Raw genomic sequence first — 19,978 nt, 5'->3', positions numbered from 1 at the left:
CACTCACACAGACACACACAAAATAAAATATACTAAAATGAAAATCGCACATCTCCTGTGCACATCTCCATTTCATCTGTCCTGTTGGTCTGGTAAACACACAAGGTTGTACGGTGCACATACATGTACATGTGTGTCTATTATAAGTGTATATATATGATTCCAATTGCAGTCTCTCTTGGGAAATCGCAATCAAATAAACACATGCCTGCGATAGCACCTGCCCCTGCCTCTGAAGATAAGAAGGATGTAATAAGTGTGTCCACATTTTGAGCCCACACACTCGCACATAAACACACACACAAAGTAAACAGAGCACCAAAGGGTGAGATGAATACAGAGTGGAAGAGAGTCATTCAGAGCAGAGAGTGGGATGCAGATGAGACGCCTACGCCGGACTGAAAGAGAGGGTCAGTAAGAGAAGGAAAGACAGAGGATGAAATGGAATGCCAGAACGAAGGTGCTAGAAGGGAATACCAATCAATCCGACTATTCATATGTTGTGTAACCATAATTAATGAAATATCCCTGAGCTCAAAAGTGAAATTAGACAGTCTTTGTTCACTAGTGACGTCTTTCCCCTCACGATTTGGCTACTGTTGCGTTACTGTTTTTATTTTTTATTTTTTTGCGAAGATTCTTAAATGATGTTCTCGGTTGTTTTACTTCAGTGCCCAGTATGATTTGATTACTCATTCATATCACTTTCCTGCAATATTGTTCAAACTCCCAGCCATCTAATGTAGTTTAGCATTTTTCTAAATAAAGTGCTCATTTGTTTAAAGACTATAATATCAGGCAGCAAATGTTATTTTGGTGAGTCTATTGAAAGTCTATTAAAACCTCAGGGAACACTCTGTGTCTGGTTAAAAAATACTGCTGTTGAGATGAAGTGTCATTTGTGCGAGCGAGAGGCAGGACAGAGTTATTTTGTTCTGTCATCGTCCACAGTTGACCTTTCTTATATCGGACAACAGATATTGACTACTTGGTTTTAAGTGGTGGTGTGTGCTGGTTGCCATGTGCAGCTTTCTTGGGTGATGTGAGCTGGTTGCATTGCATGTGTTAGAAACGATTTACGTTGTAAGCTTACGTTAACATTCGCTGTTCGTGTTGGGTATAAAAATGCAATTGTCAAGCTACACTGTTAATGCCAAGTGGTAACTTAGGTTGACACGTTTCTTAGTCATGCACATGTCCATGCCACGGTGTTGTTGTTTTTTTTGCACAGTTGGCTGTGAAATGAAAATTATACAACACATTTATAAGATGTTTTAGTTTAAGATGTTTTAGGCCATCATATTTTCTAACCATTGCAAGGTTAGAAAATATGATGGCATAATCATAATCAACTGTTGTGGATATTAATGAGATGTTATTATTGTGAAGTGTAAAACAGATGATGCTTTTGTTGGTGTTGTAGGTGCATAATGGCTGAAAACTGAGTCATTTTAGCCCACTGGCTTTTTAACTGACACCTCCGTAAAGCTCTTTGTGATTGGTATGAAAAAGCACTACATAAATACATTTTGCTTAGTTACTTATATTGCAAAGTAGCTGCCAGGCAGCCGAAAGACATCATAATATATTGTTTTGTGGATAAAAATTAGATGTTACTGTCATGGAATGAAAATGATGCTTTTATAAGGCCTTGTGAACGCTAAAAGCACGTCATTATAGCCTGTTGCTAGATGGTTGCTAGGTAACATGATGACATTATAATATCTGATACAGATAAAAACCTTCAGTGGCCTAAGACCTACCTATGTGCCATGGTTGGTTGCTCAACTCCAGATTGTGTAGGGGGAGAAAACAACAAAGACAGAGAATTTGTCTGTAAAGTGTCACCTAAAGCTTCTCAATGTTACTTTCAAATGTACTGCTATAAAAACGAAAAGCTGAAATCAAATGTGTCCGTCCTAAGAAAGTTTTTGAGTTTACCTCCAATCAAGCTGGCACACTTTATCTGTGTATGCTGAAGTGTTAAACTGCTTCACTGTATCACCCAAAACAAGGAACATACAAACTTTGTGCCTTTGTTTGGTCTCCAAAAATGTTTCTCTGTCAGTTCAGCCTTGATGATCATTTTAAGCCTGCGTGACATATATATTGCATTAGAAATGTTAACCCAAAATTTGGGGTCAGCCTGGTAAAATCTGTTCTGTTAAGTTTACATTAAAATCTAAAAGAAAGCTAACTTATAGTTGTTGCTAATAAGATGATATGTTTACACTCATTTAGGCTCATTTGTAGCCTGAAACAAATTCCATCACTGCTATCTGATAGCTCTCACTCACTACCAGTAAAAAGTTGCCACAGTGATTTGGCCACTCGTGCCAGCAAACAATGGCTCGCTTAACATCTAACACATCAGAGACCTTGATGTGTGTCTTTGTTACAATATAATTATTTGTACTGTAAGTGGTCTTAATGTTTAGTTCTGCGAAGTAATGGAGACAGAGCACAATTACGTCTCACCCACACTGGAGAGAAACTCATCTCTAGAATGTTTTTTCTATTGCACGAAGCAGAAGAAGTTGTTACAGTTTTTATAAGCCCTGGTTTTGTAGTGCATAATGGCGAGGCCAAAGAAAGAAAAGGAAAGCAAAGAAGGAAAGGAAATGAGGAAAGGTGATAGGTAAAAAAGCATTAAGTACTGTCCATTAAATCCTGTCATGCTGTCAAACATGCCATGTTGTGTAATAACTTAATTACCTTCCCTGATATGTGGTAGCTGTTTTTTGTATAATTAATCTATTATGCAAATAGATTTTATGACATTTTAGCTCCAGGAGAAAATAAATTAAAAAAAACAAACATGTTACCAGTTTGGGTGCTATAATGACAATATACTTTTTCAAACTCAAAATTGAACCAGCTGAGTGTAATGAGTGTGACTGTGTGTGTGTGTTAACCACTGTCATCGTTATGTTTGGTTGCAGGCTTGATCCGGCTGCGCTCCAGCCCACCACCTCGCCTCCAGGGTGTTGAATATGTCCTCAATGTTACAGCCACGGATGACAATGCCTCAGGCGGACCTCAGGCCTTGTCATCCACGGCTCAGGTCATAGTTGGAGTGGACGACGTGAATAATAACAAGCCTGTCTTTGAGAAGGTAAGATGATCCCTCACCCACAGTCGCCTCATTAAATGTTGTTTAGTCTTTCTCTTTCTACTGGTTTGATAACAGCAGTGGGAGGGGCTCTTCCAAATCATACCACTAACCTAGGACAATGGCAGGAGAAACAGTAGTCACTATGCAAGGTTTTCTTTTACTTTCTTCTAAATATATCTCTGTCTCACTCTTTTCTTGTTGCGCCTGCCTATCCCCTGTAGCTCTCCTCCACTCCTGTTTCCCTGTCTTTGTCTTTCTATCTCCTCTCTTCATTAGCCTCTATCTCTTCTCTCTGGAGGAGCGATTAGTGAGCTTGACCCTCATATCTGCTCTCTCATCTCTCTCCTACATCATCATGGTCTTTTAATTAAAGCTTCAAGGGACGTGGGAGAAATCCCGACCGAGCCACTCTCAAAGTGCTACATCTCCACCTGCTTTTTTTCACTTCACTAGCCATGTTTCAGTTTTAAATGGGATGACTTTTCAAGGCCCTTGAGGTATCGCGAGCCAAGATTAGGAGTGGGGCCATGCTGAATAAACCTGGCTCACTCTGTCATGGGTGGGGGTGGGGGTGGGGGTGGAGGCGTTTTTCGTTCCACTTCAAGAAGAAACAGAGGGACAGGCAACAAAATGAGAGCCAAGAGAGAAGACAGAAAAGAAGAGAGGGATTCCTGGTCGGCATTTTTTTTAATGTGCACTGTATGCTCAATTGTCTCTCTCAGGAATCTTCTGCTGGCATCATACCGTAGTCTATGATTCATTCTTTTTTCCCTGCTGGCAGAAAGCTGTGAGCAATGGACAGACAATCCCCAGACACCCCCCCAAACAACTCTTCTAAGTCAAAAAGAATTGAAATGATGAAAGCACACAAACCTGGAGTTAAAAGAAAAGAAAATGTAGCAAATAAAAATTAATGATCACAGAAAAAAAACATTTTAGTGTCTAGAAATAGAGAAAAATAAAAGGAAATTCTGGGAAAAACCCTGCTGTACATTAGCGTTTCAGTTAGTGAAGACATCCGAGGTTCGCTGGTGGTTCCTGTGTCACTAGAAGCCAGCAGCAGGACACTGAAGCAGAAAGGCCCTTTTATCTTGTTTTGATGCCCAATCTTACGACATGCTGTAGCCTCTGTGGAACTCAGGGCTGGATCAGTGGACCAAGACAGAGGCAGCAAGAGGCACGCAGAGAGGTAGTGAAACATAGAAGCAAGATCTCACAGAGTGGAGGCTCCAGCATTTCCCAGGAGCAGAAAGTTACATAAGCTGATTAGATTTATTTTTAAAGCTTTAGTACTTCTCTGATCTGCACTCATATACAGTGTTTTATAGAAGCAGAACATATTGAGTAAAACTGAATAAAACACAGGACAGTGCCTGTCTCAAAGGGCACAGTTTTAAAAACAACAATAAAAAAAGGGACTCTGGAGCAGCGTGATCAAAAACAACCAGCCAACAAGCCAATTTTGAAAGTGCTGATTAAGCAACTTTTTCCTCCGTAAGCACATACCAAATCCCATCCCACTGTCATCTATTCACCCGCCCACCCGTTCTACGCTTCTGCTGGGTCACGCAGCAGCACACTAAGTCTTCCACTTTTTCCTGCTATATCCCAAGTTGCTCTCTTCCCACTGCCCACACCTCCACTGTCTCCTTTTATTGTAAGGGAGCAGAAGCTCAAAGGAAGAAGTCTGCCACATCTATAGCAGCCTTCATGTCAGTACTGCAGTTTTATTTCCTTCAGTGTCGTTACAGAATTTAGTATGTGCTTTTATATTCATCCAGTCCTCGATGGCCAATGCCTTGCCTTCTTGGTCAGTACGTATTTAGTAGCTTAAATATGGACTCCATAATGAAACAGAGAGAACAAAAAGTGTGAGTGGTTCAGAGAGGCAGTTCATTAGCTTCAGAGCTCAGGACACACAAGGTTTAAAACAGTTTTATTCTTATGATCATCACAGTTACTTATGTAATTGCTTATAACAAACAAGTGATATTCTGAAGTATACATGTTACATGTATTTACAGAGCTGAAACCTCACGTAAAACTATGTTTCTAAACAACAAGCTGAGGTCAACAAAATCTCCAAGTCCTGTTACGAAGGTCTCACAGTATGGTCTTAAATGATGGTCATTCACAAGTACTGGCTCACGACTAAACTAATTCTGATTTCTCAAATACAAATCTTAGCTAAAAATGTAGGGTGGCCCGACAGCCGGTCGGGCATAGCGGAAGGCTTCGCTGCTGCTTGCGTTTGATGAATAAACTGACTCACCTCTACAGGCTGTTGGGTTTGTTTTTGTAACCAAATCTTCCTTTTCAGTGATTTTTTTAACCTATTTGTATCATTTCCTCGTAAGCAAACAAAGGCTGCTTGTCACTCACAATAAATTGTGGTAGTTTGAAAAAGCTAAAGAAAAAAATTTGCACATTTCAGTGCATATTTTGACATCTCCTTTTTGTGTTTAGGCTTATTTTTGTGTTTTTCCATACGAAGTCTCCCATCTGACCTCCTGAGGAGGTCAACTTTTTAACAAATGACACTTTGACCCTTTTGATAAATTCGATGCTTGTAGCCCTTCTTATCTTCCTCAAAGTCCCAAAACAATCTATGGAAGCAAACAAATTTGGAAGAACAATGAAAAAAGCCGGATGATGGAAAAATGGGTGGCAGTGGAGATGAGCTAGAAAGAATGAGAGTAGGCATGGAGTAAAGGTAACAGGAGACAACTTTAACAAAGCCCTCCTGTAATTAATTAGGTGTCAAAGGAAGACATCAGCCAGCAGCACTGAGGTATTTCTCTCTTTCCTCTGCCTCTGTAGTACATCAACATCAATGCTCCAGTGAAACAGGTAAAAAAAAATAAGAATTTTTGATGGATAAAGAATAAGCGAGAAAGTTAAAAGACCACAGAAAAAGATACAATAAAGATAAATTGAGCAAAGCAGAAATGGTGCTTAAATTGGGATACTAAAGCTCCTTATGTGTCTGACAAGTTCTGTGATTAACAAAATCTTTGAGCTAGCCAACAGGGAGCAGCTACCTTACAACACGCAAAGAACTGACAGCACTGAATAAATCTCTATGATGACTCCAAGAATGCATGCGGTGTTAAACAGGGAGTAGTGTTAATGTTTTAGAGTTGAATTTTAAAGTATTCACTTCCTGGGTATATACAGTATATCACCCTTCCCTCGGGAAACTCCAGATCCTCCAACACTTAAAACCTAGGACAGCAAATGATTCATAATTTAAGTGTATTCTCTGTTTTGCTTTCATATTTAGCAGATCCTGCACATTTTATAGCAAAAAGACATGTCTCTAAAAGCAGTTTGAGAGGAAAAAAGAACACAGTGTCATAAATGTTATGCACAAACTCTTCTGCTGTTCCTCTTGGCAGTTTTATCTGCAGGGAATTATTGCTGTAATAGCTCCGACATGGGTGTCATAACTGTTTCTGTTTAGTTGCCTGCTATTTTATTTTCAGATCTCTGTTTGTCACGACATATGGTTGAATAGTCCAAAAAATTACCTCCTACCTCTTTTTCCTAATCACATTACCTTGATCTCAGTGCAAAACATCAAGGTGACAGGGAATCTATAAGTTGTACCTTGGGAAAAGAGAAGTGTGCTGTGCAGAGAATCCAACAGCAATTATAATAGAATCTTTAGAAATATAATGTTGGAGCTTGTCTACATTGAAAGTAAATGTTCGGAATATTTTTATGTCCATCTTTGATGCAGTTCAGTTCATTTGCCAAGAAATTATCTCTCTTTCAAAAGATACTCCAAACACACAGGCACACAGATGATGTGCAATCAAAAAGTGCTGTTACTGTGACTGTAACAAAAGAAATCCTTATTAAAATTCCCTCTTTGCTCTTAAAGGTCTAAAGTCTTTTGAAACCATACACCACCCTCGGAATTTCTGCTACGTTTGCATCGATCCTGAAGTCCTATTTGGACTTACACATGTATCTTTTCAGTTTCTTTTCATTGATCTCAAGCTTGCACGGAAACATTAACTTTGGTATCAAACTGACCTGTCTTTCATATTATGACTCATACATTTGTTGTCAGAAGTTTACATCCATTCATCATGGGCATCAATGTCATGGTAATGTGGGGCTAATTTTAATCTCTTTGAACTCTTCTTTTTCCAAGGGGGAATGATTTTATAGCATACATCTTTAATGAGTTGCACAAGTTTTGGGAATTTATTTGGGATTTTCAACAATGGGAAAGTCCATGGAACTCAGTGAAGATTAGGAACTGTAGATTTATACAAGTCGGGAAAGTTTCTTTGAGTCATTTCTAAACAACTGCGGATTCCAAGATCATAATCTCAAACAACCGTTCAACAGTACAAATTTTTGGGATGTGTCACTACTTTGCCAATATATGGACGAAAACCATAACTGTCAGCCTCAGATGAAAGGAAAATGGTTAGGATGTTCAGGAACAACCCAGAAGCCACTAAGGCTCAAGCCTGCCATGGTCTGAAAACTGCTGGAAGGTTTCACCAAGTTTTCAGCGACCCACATGGACAACCAAATGCCTGTACATATTCTACCAAGAAGAGGGGTCAAATATCCAGGCAGAATTATCTCAATAGCTTGCTTGTAGCTACAAAAAGCATGTGGTTGAGGCCTGTCTTGCTAAAGGCCATTTAACCAAAGATTAGTGTTGGTGTATGTACATATTTGAGCCTGTATGTGTACTTTTGTCCCATTTTACACGTAAGTACATCCAATTTTTGTTTTCTTAAAGTCATTTAAGATGCATGCTGAACAATTATTTCACCCTGGAAAAAGAAAAGTTCAAAGAAATCTCCATAAGTCCCAAATAGCCGTGACGTTCCTGCCCAGTGTATGTAAACCTTTATTGTAACTTAGTCTAAAGCTTAGAAAGAAAGCGACTTAGACTGCCATGACCTGGATAACTGAGAACCTACACAGACATCTTATGATTTCTTGTTCCCTGAAAGTCTTTAGTGCATGAGTCCCATGTCCAAGCCCAAAGAATTCCCTTTCAGATTAGCAGCATGATGGCATTTCTTCCCCAGAACCCACTGGGTGTTTTTTTGTTTTGTTTTTTTGTTTTTTCACCCCACCATGAATGTGTCGTCAAGGGTCAGACTGTCAGGCCTACAGAGCATTTAAAACACATTTTTTGTTGTTGTTTTTTAATTCACATTGTAGGGTCAGTGTTTTGATAGACCGTAGGATATCTAGGGCACTCCTGCCGTTGGTCACTACGAGGCTTCCAGGGCGTGATCCACACATGTTGGGAGTGCTGGGTTCGCCGTATGTGGACGTTTTTTGTGTTTTCTGTTTCCTTGAACGCTGCTGAAGGCTCTTAGCAGTAAACATGCACACTGTACACCAAAAAATTCACCTTTTTCAAAACACAAAAGCAACAACAAACACATTGCTAAACTGCTTTTGAGAGCGTTTGCCTAATGGCATCTGAGATTTGTTCCACCACCCCGGTATCAACCACTTCCGCTTTAAACGGGTTACGCAAAAGCTGATATTTTTTAAAGAAAAAGAAAACTTGCTGGGCACAGGCTTCCCACTTTCTTTCCTGTGGTTATTTTCCACATTACACTTTTTGTCCCCCAGTAAAAGACTACTGTAGTAATTTTAAATCTGTCCTTTCAACATTTAACTTCCCACACACTTTTGCTGACTGTTTGGATGGAATGGCGTATTGATCTAAGTTTCTTCACACTTCCACTCCTGTGGTCTTCTCTTCCTCCCACCTGTCCTCCCTGCCTCACTCATTCTCAGTGTCAGCAGTACCGTGAGAGCACATCCGTCCTGGAGAACCAGCCAGCGGGGACTTTTGTTCTGCAGGTTCATGCTGTGGATGCTGACGAAGGCTCCAATGGCAGGGTCACATATGGCTTCATGCACAAAGACTCTACTGTGCCTGCATTTAGTATACACCCAGAAACCGGTACGGAAACACACAAGCACTCGTGTGCACACACATACACATACAGAAAAACACATGTGCTTTTATCCCACGTGGATAATATTTTACAACATGTTCCTTTCAGTCTGTCAGTCTGTGGTCGATATTGTGCAGGGAATAAATGGAAAAAGTGCTGGACACGAGCTTTGGGTTTTTGGTTATTAAGCTTATTTCAGGCATATTTCAGCTTGATTCATTATATATAAAAAATAGTATCTGCAGATTGGACTGAATTGTTATGCAGCTTTACCTGTTGTTGAGCTAAAAGTTATCGTGCATTAATATGTTTATATATTATGGAGCTTTTTATTCAGTAGCAACAGTAGAGCATGAGATATTGTAAATTACATTGCTAAAAATCATTTCTAAAATAAATAATAAAGACAATTCTCTTTGGACTTGACGATAACTACTCTTGAAAAAGTCTCATTTTCTTTCATAATGTGCCTCTCATCTTCCCTACTGTGTTTAAAGTTTAGCTTCGAGGCAGGCAGAGGCAATCATTTTAGCGTTAAATTACAAGTACTCTGGGGGACACGAGACCAAGCAGTGTTTGCTATGATTCAGCTATCTGATCGACCTTGTTATCTCTGTCTTTCTAGGAGTAATTGTGACGGCCAGGAAATTTGACCGCGAACGGCAAAGGGAGTACGCGGTGACAGTGACTGCCACTGACCAGGCGGCTGACCCGCTGATTGGCATTTGTCAGCTGAACATTCTCATTCTGGACCAGAATGACAACAGTCCCAAGTTTGAGAACCTCAGATATGAGTGTCAGTAGACATTAGCTCAACCTGCTGCATCGCAGAATGAAAGCACATGCATATAGATTAAAAACAAGATTTTTTTTTAAAAAAAAACATTCTCCCTATTTTGACAAGAAAAACTGACGCTAATGAGCTAACAGTGTTGGTGTTAGTATTCCTATGATGGCAGAAGTTTTAGTATTACAGAGATACTGCTACTCAGAATTGGAGCTCTTTACTAATTGCTCATGTATTCAGTTTTTCATGTCACTGGGGAATTTCTTTTGTCTTTGTTTTCTGCTTTCTGTTGTTGGTTGTTTAAGCTTCATATTTGTTGTCAAATTGCTGAATTCCTTTCTTAATTAGTTTTTGTTTACTAAAGTTTGTCTACAGTTTTTATTGTTTTTTTGGTTTTTTTATTGTTGAGTTTCTCTCTTGCCTCTGTGCTGACGGATGCAATATCAAAGACTACAAATTAAGGTCTCTTGAGCCACTGAATTGCAAAGCACTCTTATTCTTATTCTTCTCCTACAGACTTCCTCCGTGAGGATACTATGATTGGAACTAGTTTCTTACGGGTGGCGGCTCATGACGATGACTTTGGGACCAATGCAGCCATCACATACTCCATGTCTAATGAGCAGCCAGAGTACCTAAGGGTCAACCCACTGACAGGCTGGGTGTACGTTAACCAACCCATCTCGCAGGTACACTTTAGCTATGTCCTGGATACCATTTGCTCTTTTTTAAAAGGCTTAACTTGTACAGTTTTCCGTTCCTATGGAAGTCCATAATGAGATTCCAGATGCATAGCAAACACATGAATAACCTATGCAGCTACTTATCTTGCAGGATTCCTTGGAGCTTCAAGCTCAAGCTATTCTAAATGATAGAAAAACTCTGAAATTGTGAGACTTCCTTTAGTAATTCTACTGGAGAACTATAAAAAAGGCAGCAGGGAACTTCAGATTTTAACTAAACTAAGCTACTTCTCCCAGTATCCAAGTACATCTGCATTCCAGCCCTTTGTTTGTTGACCGTGAGGGGGCAGAAGTCCTGTGGCCAGCAGCAGACCGCAGCCCGCGAATGTGATAATGTCTTCACTAAGGCCTTTTTCTTTGCCTGCAGGAGAATTTCTGTTATTTCTCTCACTTCACTGCTTCTGCCTGCTTCACTGCCAACAAGAAAAACAATCTTGGTGAGAACATGAACAAGCAATAGAGGAAATTGCCACGTAGCCTGTGCAAAACAAGTCTGCACCTCAGATGAGTGCTGTAGTGATAAAAGCCCCAAAATCAGCGGCGCACCATCTTCCAGTGCCAAGACGAATGAATGTTTGTAACCTCTGCACCTTGCATCTTATACTGACCTCTGGAACCACGCCAGTATTTTTGGTTTCACTGGATCGTTCGCCAGAACATGGCCCTGTTTCATAATATAAACTTCTTTTCCTACTAATGAGTACAAATGAACAGATCCAGGCAATGCCTACATGCTTACTTCTTCATCATTTGCCAGCATGACAGCCTCAGTGTCTTAATTGCTGAGAGCAAAGATTGAAATAAAAAGTGCTTTTTTTGTAACTGCAATAAATATTGCTATTGGAAAAGCTTTTATTTCACTCAGAATTATGAAATTTCTTTGAAGTATTACAACTTGCCCATAACATCCACAACTTGGTTCATAAACCACGAGGCTCTGGACAAAACTTCCCCAAATAATGACAGCTCATTCACACTGGGGTTACAGAGTATTGTTACGTTTTTCTCTTTACTTACCAGAACAGATCATTTCCTCTGATTGCAGTGGATAAAGCTAATTGCTCTTGTAAGGGTTGCAAAACTCCATTCCCCTCCGTTGCTCGACAATGAGCCATGCCCTTCAATCAATACACTTATCTTTAAGTATGTTTACCCGAATGCAGCTTACCGTCGATTTCATCCTGCACTGAAGTGTGGAAAATGGATTGGTTGCTGAAATCAGTTTGATCTAGTTTCACATTGTTCTTCCGTCTGTAAGGAAGCCACAATTACGCACCCCTCGGTCACACTGAATACAACATCTTGTGACTTTCTCTCTCCCTTCTCGTCTTTTTGCCTGTGTGGACTTCTTTCCACAGAGGACCTACATTACCAGAGACATTGTGGCTACAGATGGGGGAAACAGGAGCAGTTCAGTGGAGCTGGCTGTTACCATCACCAATGTGAAGAACCAGCCTCCACAGTGGGAAAAAGACAACTACAACGTAGTCATACCAGAAAACACCGTCCGGGACACACCCATCGTGGTATGTTGCTCCGGGGTTGCACAGAAACATATGGGTTTGAATTCAGTTCAGTGCAAATTTATTTATACATTAGCAATTCTCACCAGTTGCTTTGGGGCTCTCTATATGTAAGGTAAAGATGAAGAGGTGAAGAGAAGCTAATATTGGAGAAACATGATCTCTCTTTCTAGTCTCTGGTACAGCACAACAGATAAATCAGCCTAAAGCTTGGAGAAGTGTGCTCTGCTCTTCAACTGGTGTGGATAAAGCTGAATGGGGAATGCAGTCTTTGCCCCTCCCTCATTACCACTATAAAATGCCCTTGATTTCTTGAGATATGAACGTGTGTAGCTGTGTCATGCACTTCCTACAAAAGACAACTTGAATGAAAAAATAAATGTTAAAGAGATGGTTGTCTGTATTTGTGGTGAAAGAATGCACCAAAATAAACAGTTGCAGCATTAAGCTTGAGAGAGATTTAATGAATGAAGCTATAACCAGACATACAATATGCAAAATAAATGAGTTGATACTGTGTAATCTAATCACCAAAAAGTAATGGACTGGCTTTTATGTAGTTTTATAGTTTTCTGCTCTTACTGAATAATAAAAGCACTTTCTACTGCTCGCTTTACCACACATGTATTCATACTGAGCTTTTATTCTGTTCCTCTAAACACACACACACTCATTCTGATGGATGCCCAATGAGACTTGCACATGCAGAACGGAGGAGTCAGGCTTTGAACCACCAACTTTTTGATTGGTGTTGCTTTGTGATAGTGTGCGCTCTTCCTCCAGAGCACACAAATAGATTAGATATCAGTACTTACACAGTATGTTTTTATATATATGAACAAGTGGGTACTTTTTGTGTTTATGTCAAGTACATGTGAAGTGGGATGTGTACATGCATGTAAAAGATGCACTTGACATGCCATGAATCCATATTTATACGTTAATAATTTTATTTTTCTTTGTTTGAAGGAGTACTTACTTTGATTTTAAAATTCAACGTTTTGTTTTTTGTCTTTTTTTGTTTTAAACTCATCTAGTGTCTAATTGGCAGTCGGGCTTTTCCTGCTCGTTTTTCGGGGGGAAATAATCACATGTATAATGCTTGTGTTTTCAGATTATTTCTGTACACAAAGCCCTGCTACACTGTAATCCATTTTTCATGGTAACAATTTTTTTTTTTCAAAAAGTTTTAGTGGGGATTTTCTCAGCGGGCTTTTTACTTTGGTTTTCAATAATAAAGGAGTTATGTGGAAATACTGCTTTTATGCACAAGTGTAAACTGGAGAAACTGGAGAAAAAAAAGGCCCAGTTTTAGTAAAAATAAAGATTAAAGATTGTACAGACTATGAAACAACATAAAAAAAATCATTGTTTGGCATCGTGGCATCAAGCTTAAAAACATATTATGCAAAGTTTGTGGATTATTTGCTGACCAAAGATGTTTGTTGCATGTTAATCCTGATGTTATCCCTTCCTAAACGTGTCTGAAGAGAAGAGCAGAGGCCCGTTTGTGTCCGTCTTCCCTCACAATCTTTTTACAGCTTTGATGTGTTTTTAAGGCATTCAGTCGGTCTTAATGGCGAGCAACAACAAAAGAGTGTAACTGTGTAGGAAGTGTGTGGGATGCCAGTGGAGCTACAGGTTTAGGAACCGCAGCTACAGAAAAATGCAGACATTCAAAAGACCCTTAAATCTGTTGATTCATTGCTTGTGTGGTTCAGATGTATCCTGTCAACAGCACTTTGTTATTTATGGACATGGCTTTTCATGCCATTAACAGTATTTTCTAAGAGTCTCTTGAAAGCAGTTTAATCCATTAAAGTTTATGATGAATATTCAAACTCAAAGGGTTGAAATAAAAAGACATGGGAGAATACTTTATACGGTACTGTGTGTGTTTAATTGTGTTTGTTCGAGATGCTGATAAAGGGAAGCACACAGAGCGCGGTCCCTGCGGTATGGAGTATAAATTGAGATGGCAGATCAGTGTTGATTTGACCGTTGAGCAAAGATAAAATGACTCTCGGTGGGTTGTTAAATCTCTGCCATGGACATTTTGAGTTTTTATGTCCTAAATCGGGGGCATATAGTAGTCAGACATGTTTGCTAGTTCCGCATGCCTCACAGGGTGTCTCATTATTGTAGCTGCCATGCTCTGCAGGTTGACTAGATACAGCTAGGTCACCCATAGGCAAGCTGCATCGTGCCCGAAATGGCATTTTTGATTTTAATTGGGGTGTATGTGGCATCAGCTTTGAATAGTTTCTCCTTAATTAGTTTATGGAGAAAGCAGAATGAAGAGCAGAGTGTGTTTCCCTTTCATCCCACAACATTTCAGCGGGTTGTTGTCTAGTGTAACAGTTTGAGACTTTCTATTATTTTAGTGTTCATTATTATGGGCTGTAAAATGCTTTTTTCCCCATTTGGGCAGATCGTTTTTCCCCTATTTGTAATGCACCCTTCAATTGGAGCTCAGCAGTAGCTCTTTACACTTCCCTTCCTGTCCTGAGGGTCACTGCTGGAATTTAGCATTTTTCCAGCTCTCAGAGTTCATAATTGGAAACATGTAAAAAATTTGCCAAATGCAAATTGCTGTTGGTTTTCTGGATTTTTGTGCTGTTGGTCATCTCTCAGGTAGAACCGTTATGGGTCACTTCCAAATATGAGAAAATGAGAATGAGACGTGGGGGCAAATAAACCCAAACCTTGTTGTGGGTATTAAATGTGAATTCAGTCGTTTATTTGGTAAGACAACTTTCAGGGAGTCAGAGTAACTCATTTATAGTGACACTTTATCTAATGGGAACAATTAGAAAAAAAGAAGTTCATTAAATAATTTATTGTGCAGTTTATTGAGTTTTCTGAGGAACCACTAGTGGACTTTGACCATTTCAAAGACGTCTTCCCAGATATGGATGAAGGCTACACTAAACTTCCTTCTGTGGAGATTTTAATATTTATGTGACAGCCCCTCTGTGGTGGTGTCACGCAGACAAAAAAGTGAGGTATCCCATTGTTTTGATATTTTGCCTTTATTGTTTCCCTCTTTTCTTATCTTTGTTCCAAAAAGACCATCAAAGCCACTTCACCTCTTGGAGATCCCAGAGTAACGTATAATTTGGAGGATGGCATGGTCCCAGAGACCAACATGCCAGTTCGTTTTTACTTGACCCCCAACCGAGAGGATGGTTCGGCATCTATCCTGGTGGCAGAGCCCCTGGACTATGAGACCACCAAGAACTTCATGCTGAGGGTTCGAGCTCAGAATGTTGCTGCTGTACCACTGGCTGCCTTCACGACAGTCTATGTCAATGTCACTGGTAAGCCCTCTTTTATTCACGCTTTCTTTTTGTAATTTAGAATCTCCAAATGTAACATGTTTCATTTGATATCTCATGGAAATTGTCACAACAGTCGCCCTGTGGAATAATTTAGCCTTCCATGTGTCACATTTTATTTATTAAAACTTACTGTTTTAACAATAGATGCCTTTAATAAATGCCCATTAAGTGAACAGTAAATATAAGCAAAACAATGTTGTTAAAACATGGTGTAATTAAAGGTACAAGGACAATGTCACAAAGATGCATTAAATCAGAAGCAGGTAAGAATTTAACGAGAGGAAGTTCAGCAAAGGAATGAATTTCTGTTCTGTGACAAAACAAAAAAATGCCAGTCGAGTCGTTTTTGTGGTCAGGCTGCGTAAAATAAGCTCCAAACAGAATTAATTTCGAGATTTCGAGTTTTCGAGATACAGAAAAATAAAATCAAGAAAATACTTGATAATAAGCGTCTTTATGCATCTCTGGGAAATAAGTCCAAATAACTCCAAAAGTATCTTCTTTTCTAACTTACCATCAACACAATTGATAACATTACTAGTAATTTCATCAGTTATTAGTTACACAGTCATTTGTTTGCAATAAAATAACTTAAGTTGAATTTAAGATCGCGCATGATACCATTTAAATATCACACAGTTAGGTAATGTATACTATACTCCTCACAGTACAGTGTTCAATGAGACATTCGGTGGCTTCTAACTTGATAACTTGTAAATACAGATAGATTCTCAGCACAGTCTTTGTTTTTAAAATCATGTCAATGTAGATTTTGTCAGTCAGCATTGCACTTCCAAAAATCCCAATTTGAGTGGTGCAAGGCAGCGACCTCGTTAACGTCAACATTTCATTGTCAATTGTTATCTGACAGTACAAAAAGAAAAATAGAATAGAATAGAATAGAATAATCCTTTAATTGTCCCACAAGGGGAAATTTGGTTGTAACAGCAGCCAGAAATAATATGTATAAATAATAAATATGTCCATAGGAACAAATGTGTTATGAAAAAATGCAGCAGAGGGAGGGGAGAGAGTAGCAAACACACATAAACAGCTTGCAGAAAGCCAGCGGTGGCACATAAAGCAATATGGTCATAGAGCAGCACACACCTAGTACTGCACTTAAAAATGTCAGAGTTCATGACTACTTTGCCCACACTCTGTGGGTATACAATCAGCACAGAACAACATGAAGGTGATGGTTTGGTCATTTGTTGGTTAAATAAGAGTTTTTTATTGTTTTACTTGCTGTCAAAGTGACCTTTTTTCTCATTTACCAGAGCCATAATGTTTCTGTTAAACCCAGCAGGCTCTTTTAACACTAAAAAAGTGAAGAATGCGGTGTCGCTGCATGACTCTGATGTTTAGTTAATGTGTTACAATACCAGTCGCACAAACTAAACTGAGGCGGAAACAGGTTGTGTATTTGATAGTGAAAACAGTTAGTTGCAGCTCTACATGCATGTTGCTGATAAAACATGTTTTCTTCTGAGCATTCTCATCTTCTGTGGTATGCTTTGACTCAGTACAGTAGAAAAGTTCAGTTCAGATTATTATTGTTGTCTTGTTATTCAGCATTGATCTGTTGTTGTACTGGTCCTTTCTAAATTGAGGCCACAGAAGAAAATAAAGACTGAATAGAGATGGCAGGGCAGCCGAAGTCTGCCAATTGAGCTCCAATTTTCCAGTAGAGTTGTTTAAAACTACACAAATCCAAATTATTTTGAAGAATTCGACAGCTTTTGGGAGTGAGCATAGATATATACATATATATGCTTAACCCCAGTGCCTCGCTGCCACTGCAGATCTCACCCTGTCACTTAAAGCTCACATTTTCCAATGAAAGGTCACTCTTCTCTATCATTTTTATTCAACCATTATTAGTTTGGTCTGTTGCAGTTAATAGTAATGCCCTGCTGACCAGACACGAGCTATGAATTCCCTTGTAACATGCATGCATGAACACACACACATATGCACACATACACATGCTCCATTTCGAACTGGTCTTAATCCAGTAAGAAATAATTAATTCTCACAGACCCTCTCTTTCTTTTTCCCGACTTTCCTCTTCTCTTTTCGCTCACCCCTCCTTCCCCTTATCTGTCTTAATAAGAAAGCTCTTTGCCTTCTCCAGAGGCAGTCAGTCTGAGGAAGTGAGGGAGGTCTGTAATGGATTTAAGGCCCCATTTTTAATTCATAGATTAAGACATTTGCTGAGAAGAAAGGAGAAAGAAAAAAGGTATATGAAGCAGCATTAGATTTAATGCGTGGCTCTGTTCAAGTCATTTCTGTAATGCTTTTGGTCTTAAATCAGCTGTGTTAAAATCTGGCTTCTGCTGTTGAGGAAAACGTAAGCTCTCATGCACCTCCTCACTGGTTCTTGGTACTGCCTGCGTTTCAACTTTTGGCTTATAACTTTCTGTCTTTCTTTTTGTTATGGTTCAAGGTAAGTGATGTGAAAAAAAGCCCAGTTTTTTTGTCCAGTATTGAACGCTCTAATGCACGCTTTGATCCTCATTTTGTCCCCAACTGGGGAAAAATAGTTGCGATATCGAAAACTGTGCAAAGACATAATTGGTTGCTGTTACAGTAAATATAAAGACTAGCATGATTACGCCGCTTTATGTCCCATTGTGCTAATACTCATCCCTTGTGATGATGAGAATTGGTTGAAAGCAGTTACTTTGCAAACCAGTTGTTTCGTTTTTGTTTTTTAGAAGATTTTATGGCATCATAATCATGCGAGATTTGCCAGTCTTAAAGCTGTGAGCTTACAGTGAGCTTACAGAGAAACCACAGATGGTTTGAGTAAATTGGCATACTTGACTCGTAATTTGCTTACTTTCAAAGCCCCTCAGACTGCAGCTTGTTTTTCCTTTTCAGTGTTTTGTGTGTTTTGTGTTTCATTGATCCAGTAGGTTGAAGTTAGTCTGTGGTGGACAGTAATAGACAGCTGGTTCATCTAGTCACCTGTCAGATATTGCTTGCCCTTTTCCATTTTCCAGATGGTCCTTTGTAAGAAAACACTTGGCACCAAAGGGCAGTCAAACCAAATCCTCATCTGACTGGTTTTTGGGTTTTTTCAGTTTTCATGACTTTATATTATGTTTGCATTATAAAGTGGAAAAGAGCCACTTTGGTGAGATGCTTCAGGTAACAGACCAAACAGCACTGCGCAGGGGTTTCTAATACTCTGATAGAAGTTATCACAGATGCACTTATTTTAGATTTGTCACAATGATTAAAATGTGTTTTATTTTATTTATTTATTTTTACAGATGTTTAAAAACAAAGTGACCTTTCTCTCTTCACTTTTGTCTACAGCAGCAGTGCTTTGCAGCAGCCTGTTAATAGCAATGTGAATTGTGGAAAAAAATCAAGCTAATTACAGAGCAAAATAAAATGAAGTTCTAATTACAAACAGATTGTTTGAAAGTTTGTTGCATGTGGCTCCATGTGACCTGACACTGACATGAAGGCTACTTTATTGTACTGGAGCTAAAGTAGTTCTAACACAAATTCCATTTACAAATGATCAAAATTTATAGAGTATTTCTGAACATCTGGTTTTTTTTTTGTTTGTTTTATTAAAAAAAGAAGCATATAAGTGTAGGTTTAAAAGATCTTAATTGTACAAATAAATGTAAAGCAACCAGGAGAGGAAGAATATGCTCTGTGCATTTGGTGCTGCCCAGAAACACTGCTGCCAAACTGCAGTCAAACACTAACATGTGGAAAGTAGGAAACGAAAAGTAGTAAAAGAAGCCATCTATGTCCACTGTGAGCGACCATCTTTGTACAGAGGCGGTGGTTTACGACACCAACTCTCTGCCATCTATAATCCAGTTTTGAGTTCCCTCCCCAGACGCCTTAACGCCCACTCACATCCTGGGCCATCTGACCTCAGGAATTCGCATGATAAGGTGGGGCCAGGTTTCACAATGAACTCACCCGAAACCCTGGCTGATTGTGACCCACACCCAGTTTCACACCTTGGCTCAGGCGATTAGAGGATCATCAGGGGGTCCTTTTGTCGCTCTGTGGGGGGATACTCCTACTAGGTTTAAATCTGGGACTCCCCACCATTTGACCTTAGAACTGAAGAAGCTTCTCGGATGAGAGGTGAAACGTCTTCAAGCAACTTAAAGAAGTCCAGATGCTTTTCTTTGCAAGCTCCTTTGACTACGATGACCTGGATAACTGAGAACCTTCACAGACGTGAAATGAAAAGTATTTTTGCCAGTGAATCACCAGTTGTATAAATATAATTAGAATAAAATTACTGTTGTTTCTTTAGTTGTTTTTGAAGGAGAAAAGGGAGCTTAAGTTATTGTAAGCAGGTGAGGATGTCAGAGGTCTGTTGTGCTCATTTCCAGCTCTACATTTCCTTTTTTTGGACTCAAGTAGCTTTGCATGACTTGCTGTACATAATAAACATAGTTTATCTTACACTGAGCGCTGCTGTAGCCCCTCAGTTCATCTTGTTTGAACCACGATTTTATTGTTTTGTTT

At 39.3% G+C, this 19,978-nt stretch overlaps 1 protein-coding gene across 1 annotated transcript in view; it reads left to right on the top strand.

The window, feature by feature from the left end:
* The window catches only part of LOC146393167 (neural-cadherin-like), a 325,691-nt gene that overhangs the window by 125,095 nt on the left and 180,618 nt on the right, over positions 1-19,978 (top strand). Inside the window, exons 8-13 of the mRNA XM_084927227.1 lie at positions 2,943-3,115; positions 8,906-9,074; positions 9,695-9,865; positions 10,373-10,545; positions 11,958-12,125; positions 15,193-15,442. Of these exons, the coding sequence (XP_084783353.1) occupies positions 2,943-3,115; positions 8,906-9,074; positions 9,695-9,865; positions 10,373-10,545; positions 11,958-12,125; positions 15,193-15,442 (1,104 nt within the window). The remainder of the gene's footprint in view (positions 1-2,942; positions 3,116-8,905; positions 9,075-9,694; positions 9,866-10,372; positions 10,546-11,957; positions 12,126-15,192; positions 15,443-19,978) is intronic.

This window comes from Perissodus microlepis, chromosome 1 (assembly GCF_051167445.1).
Source record: "Perissodus microlepis isolate ML-2025 ecotype Zambia chromosome 1, ASM5116744v1, whole genome shotgun sequence".
Taxonomy (NCBI): Eukaryota; Metazoa; Chordata; class Actinopteri; order Cichliformes; family Cichlidae; genus Perissodus; species Perissodus microlepis.
The sequence above is the reverse complement of the archived record's forward strand: the minus strand, read 5'-3'. Positions and strand labels throughout refer to the sequence as shown.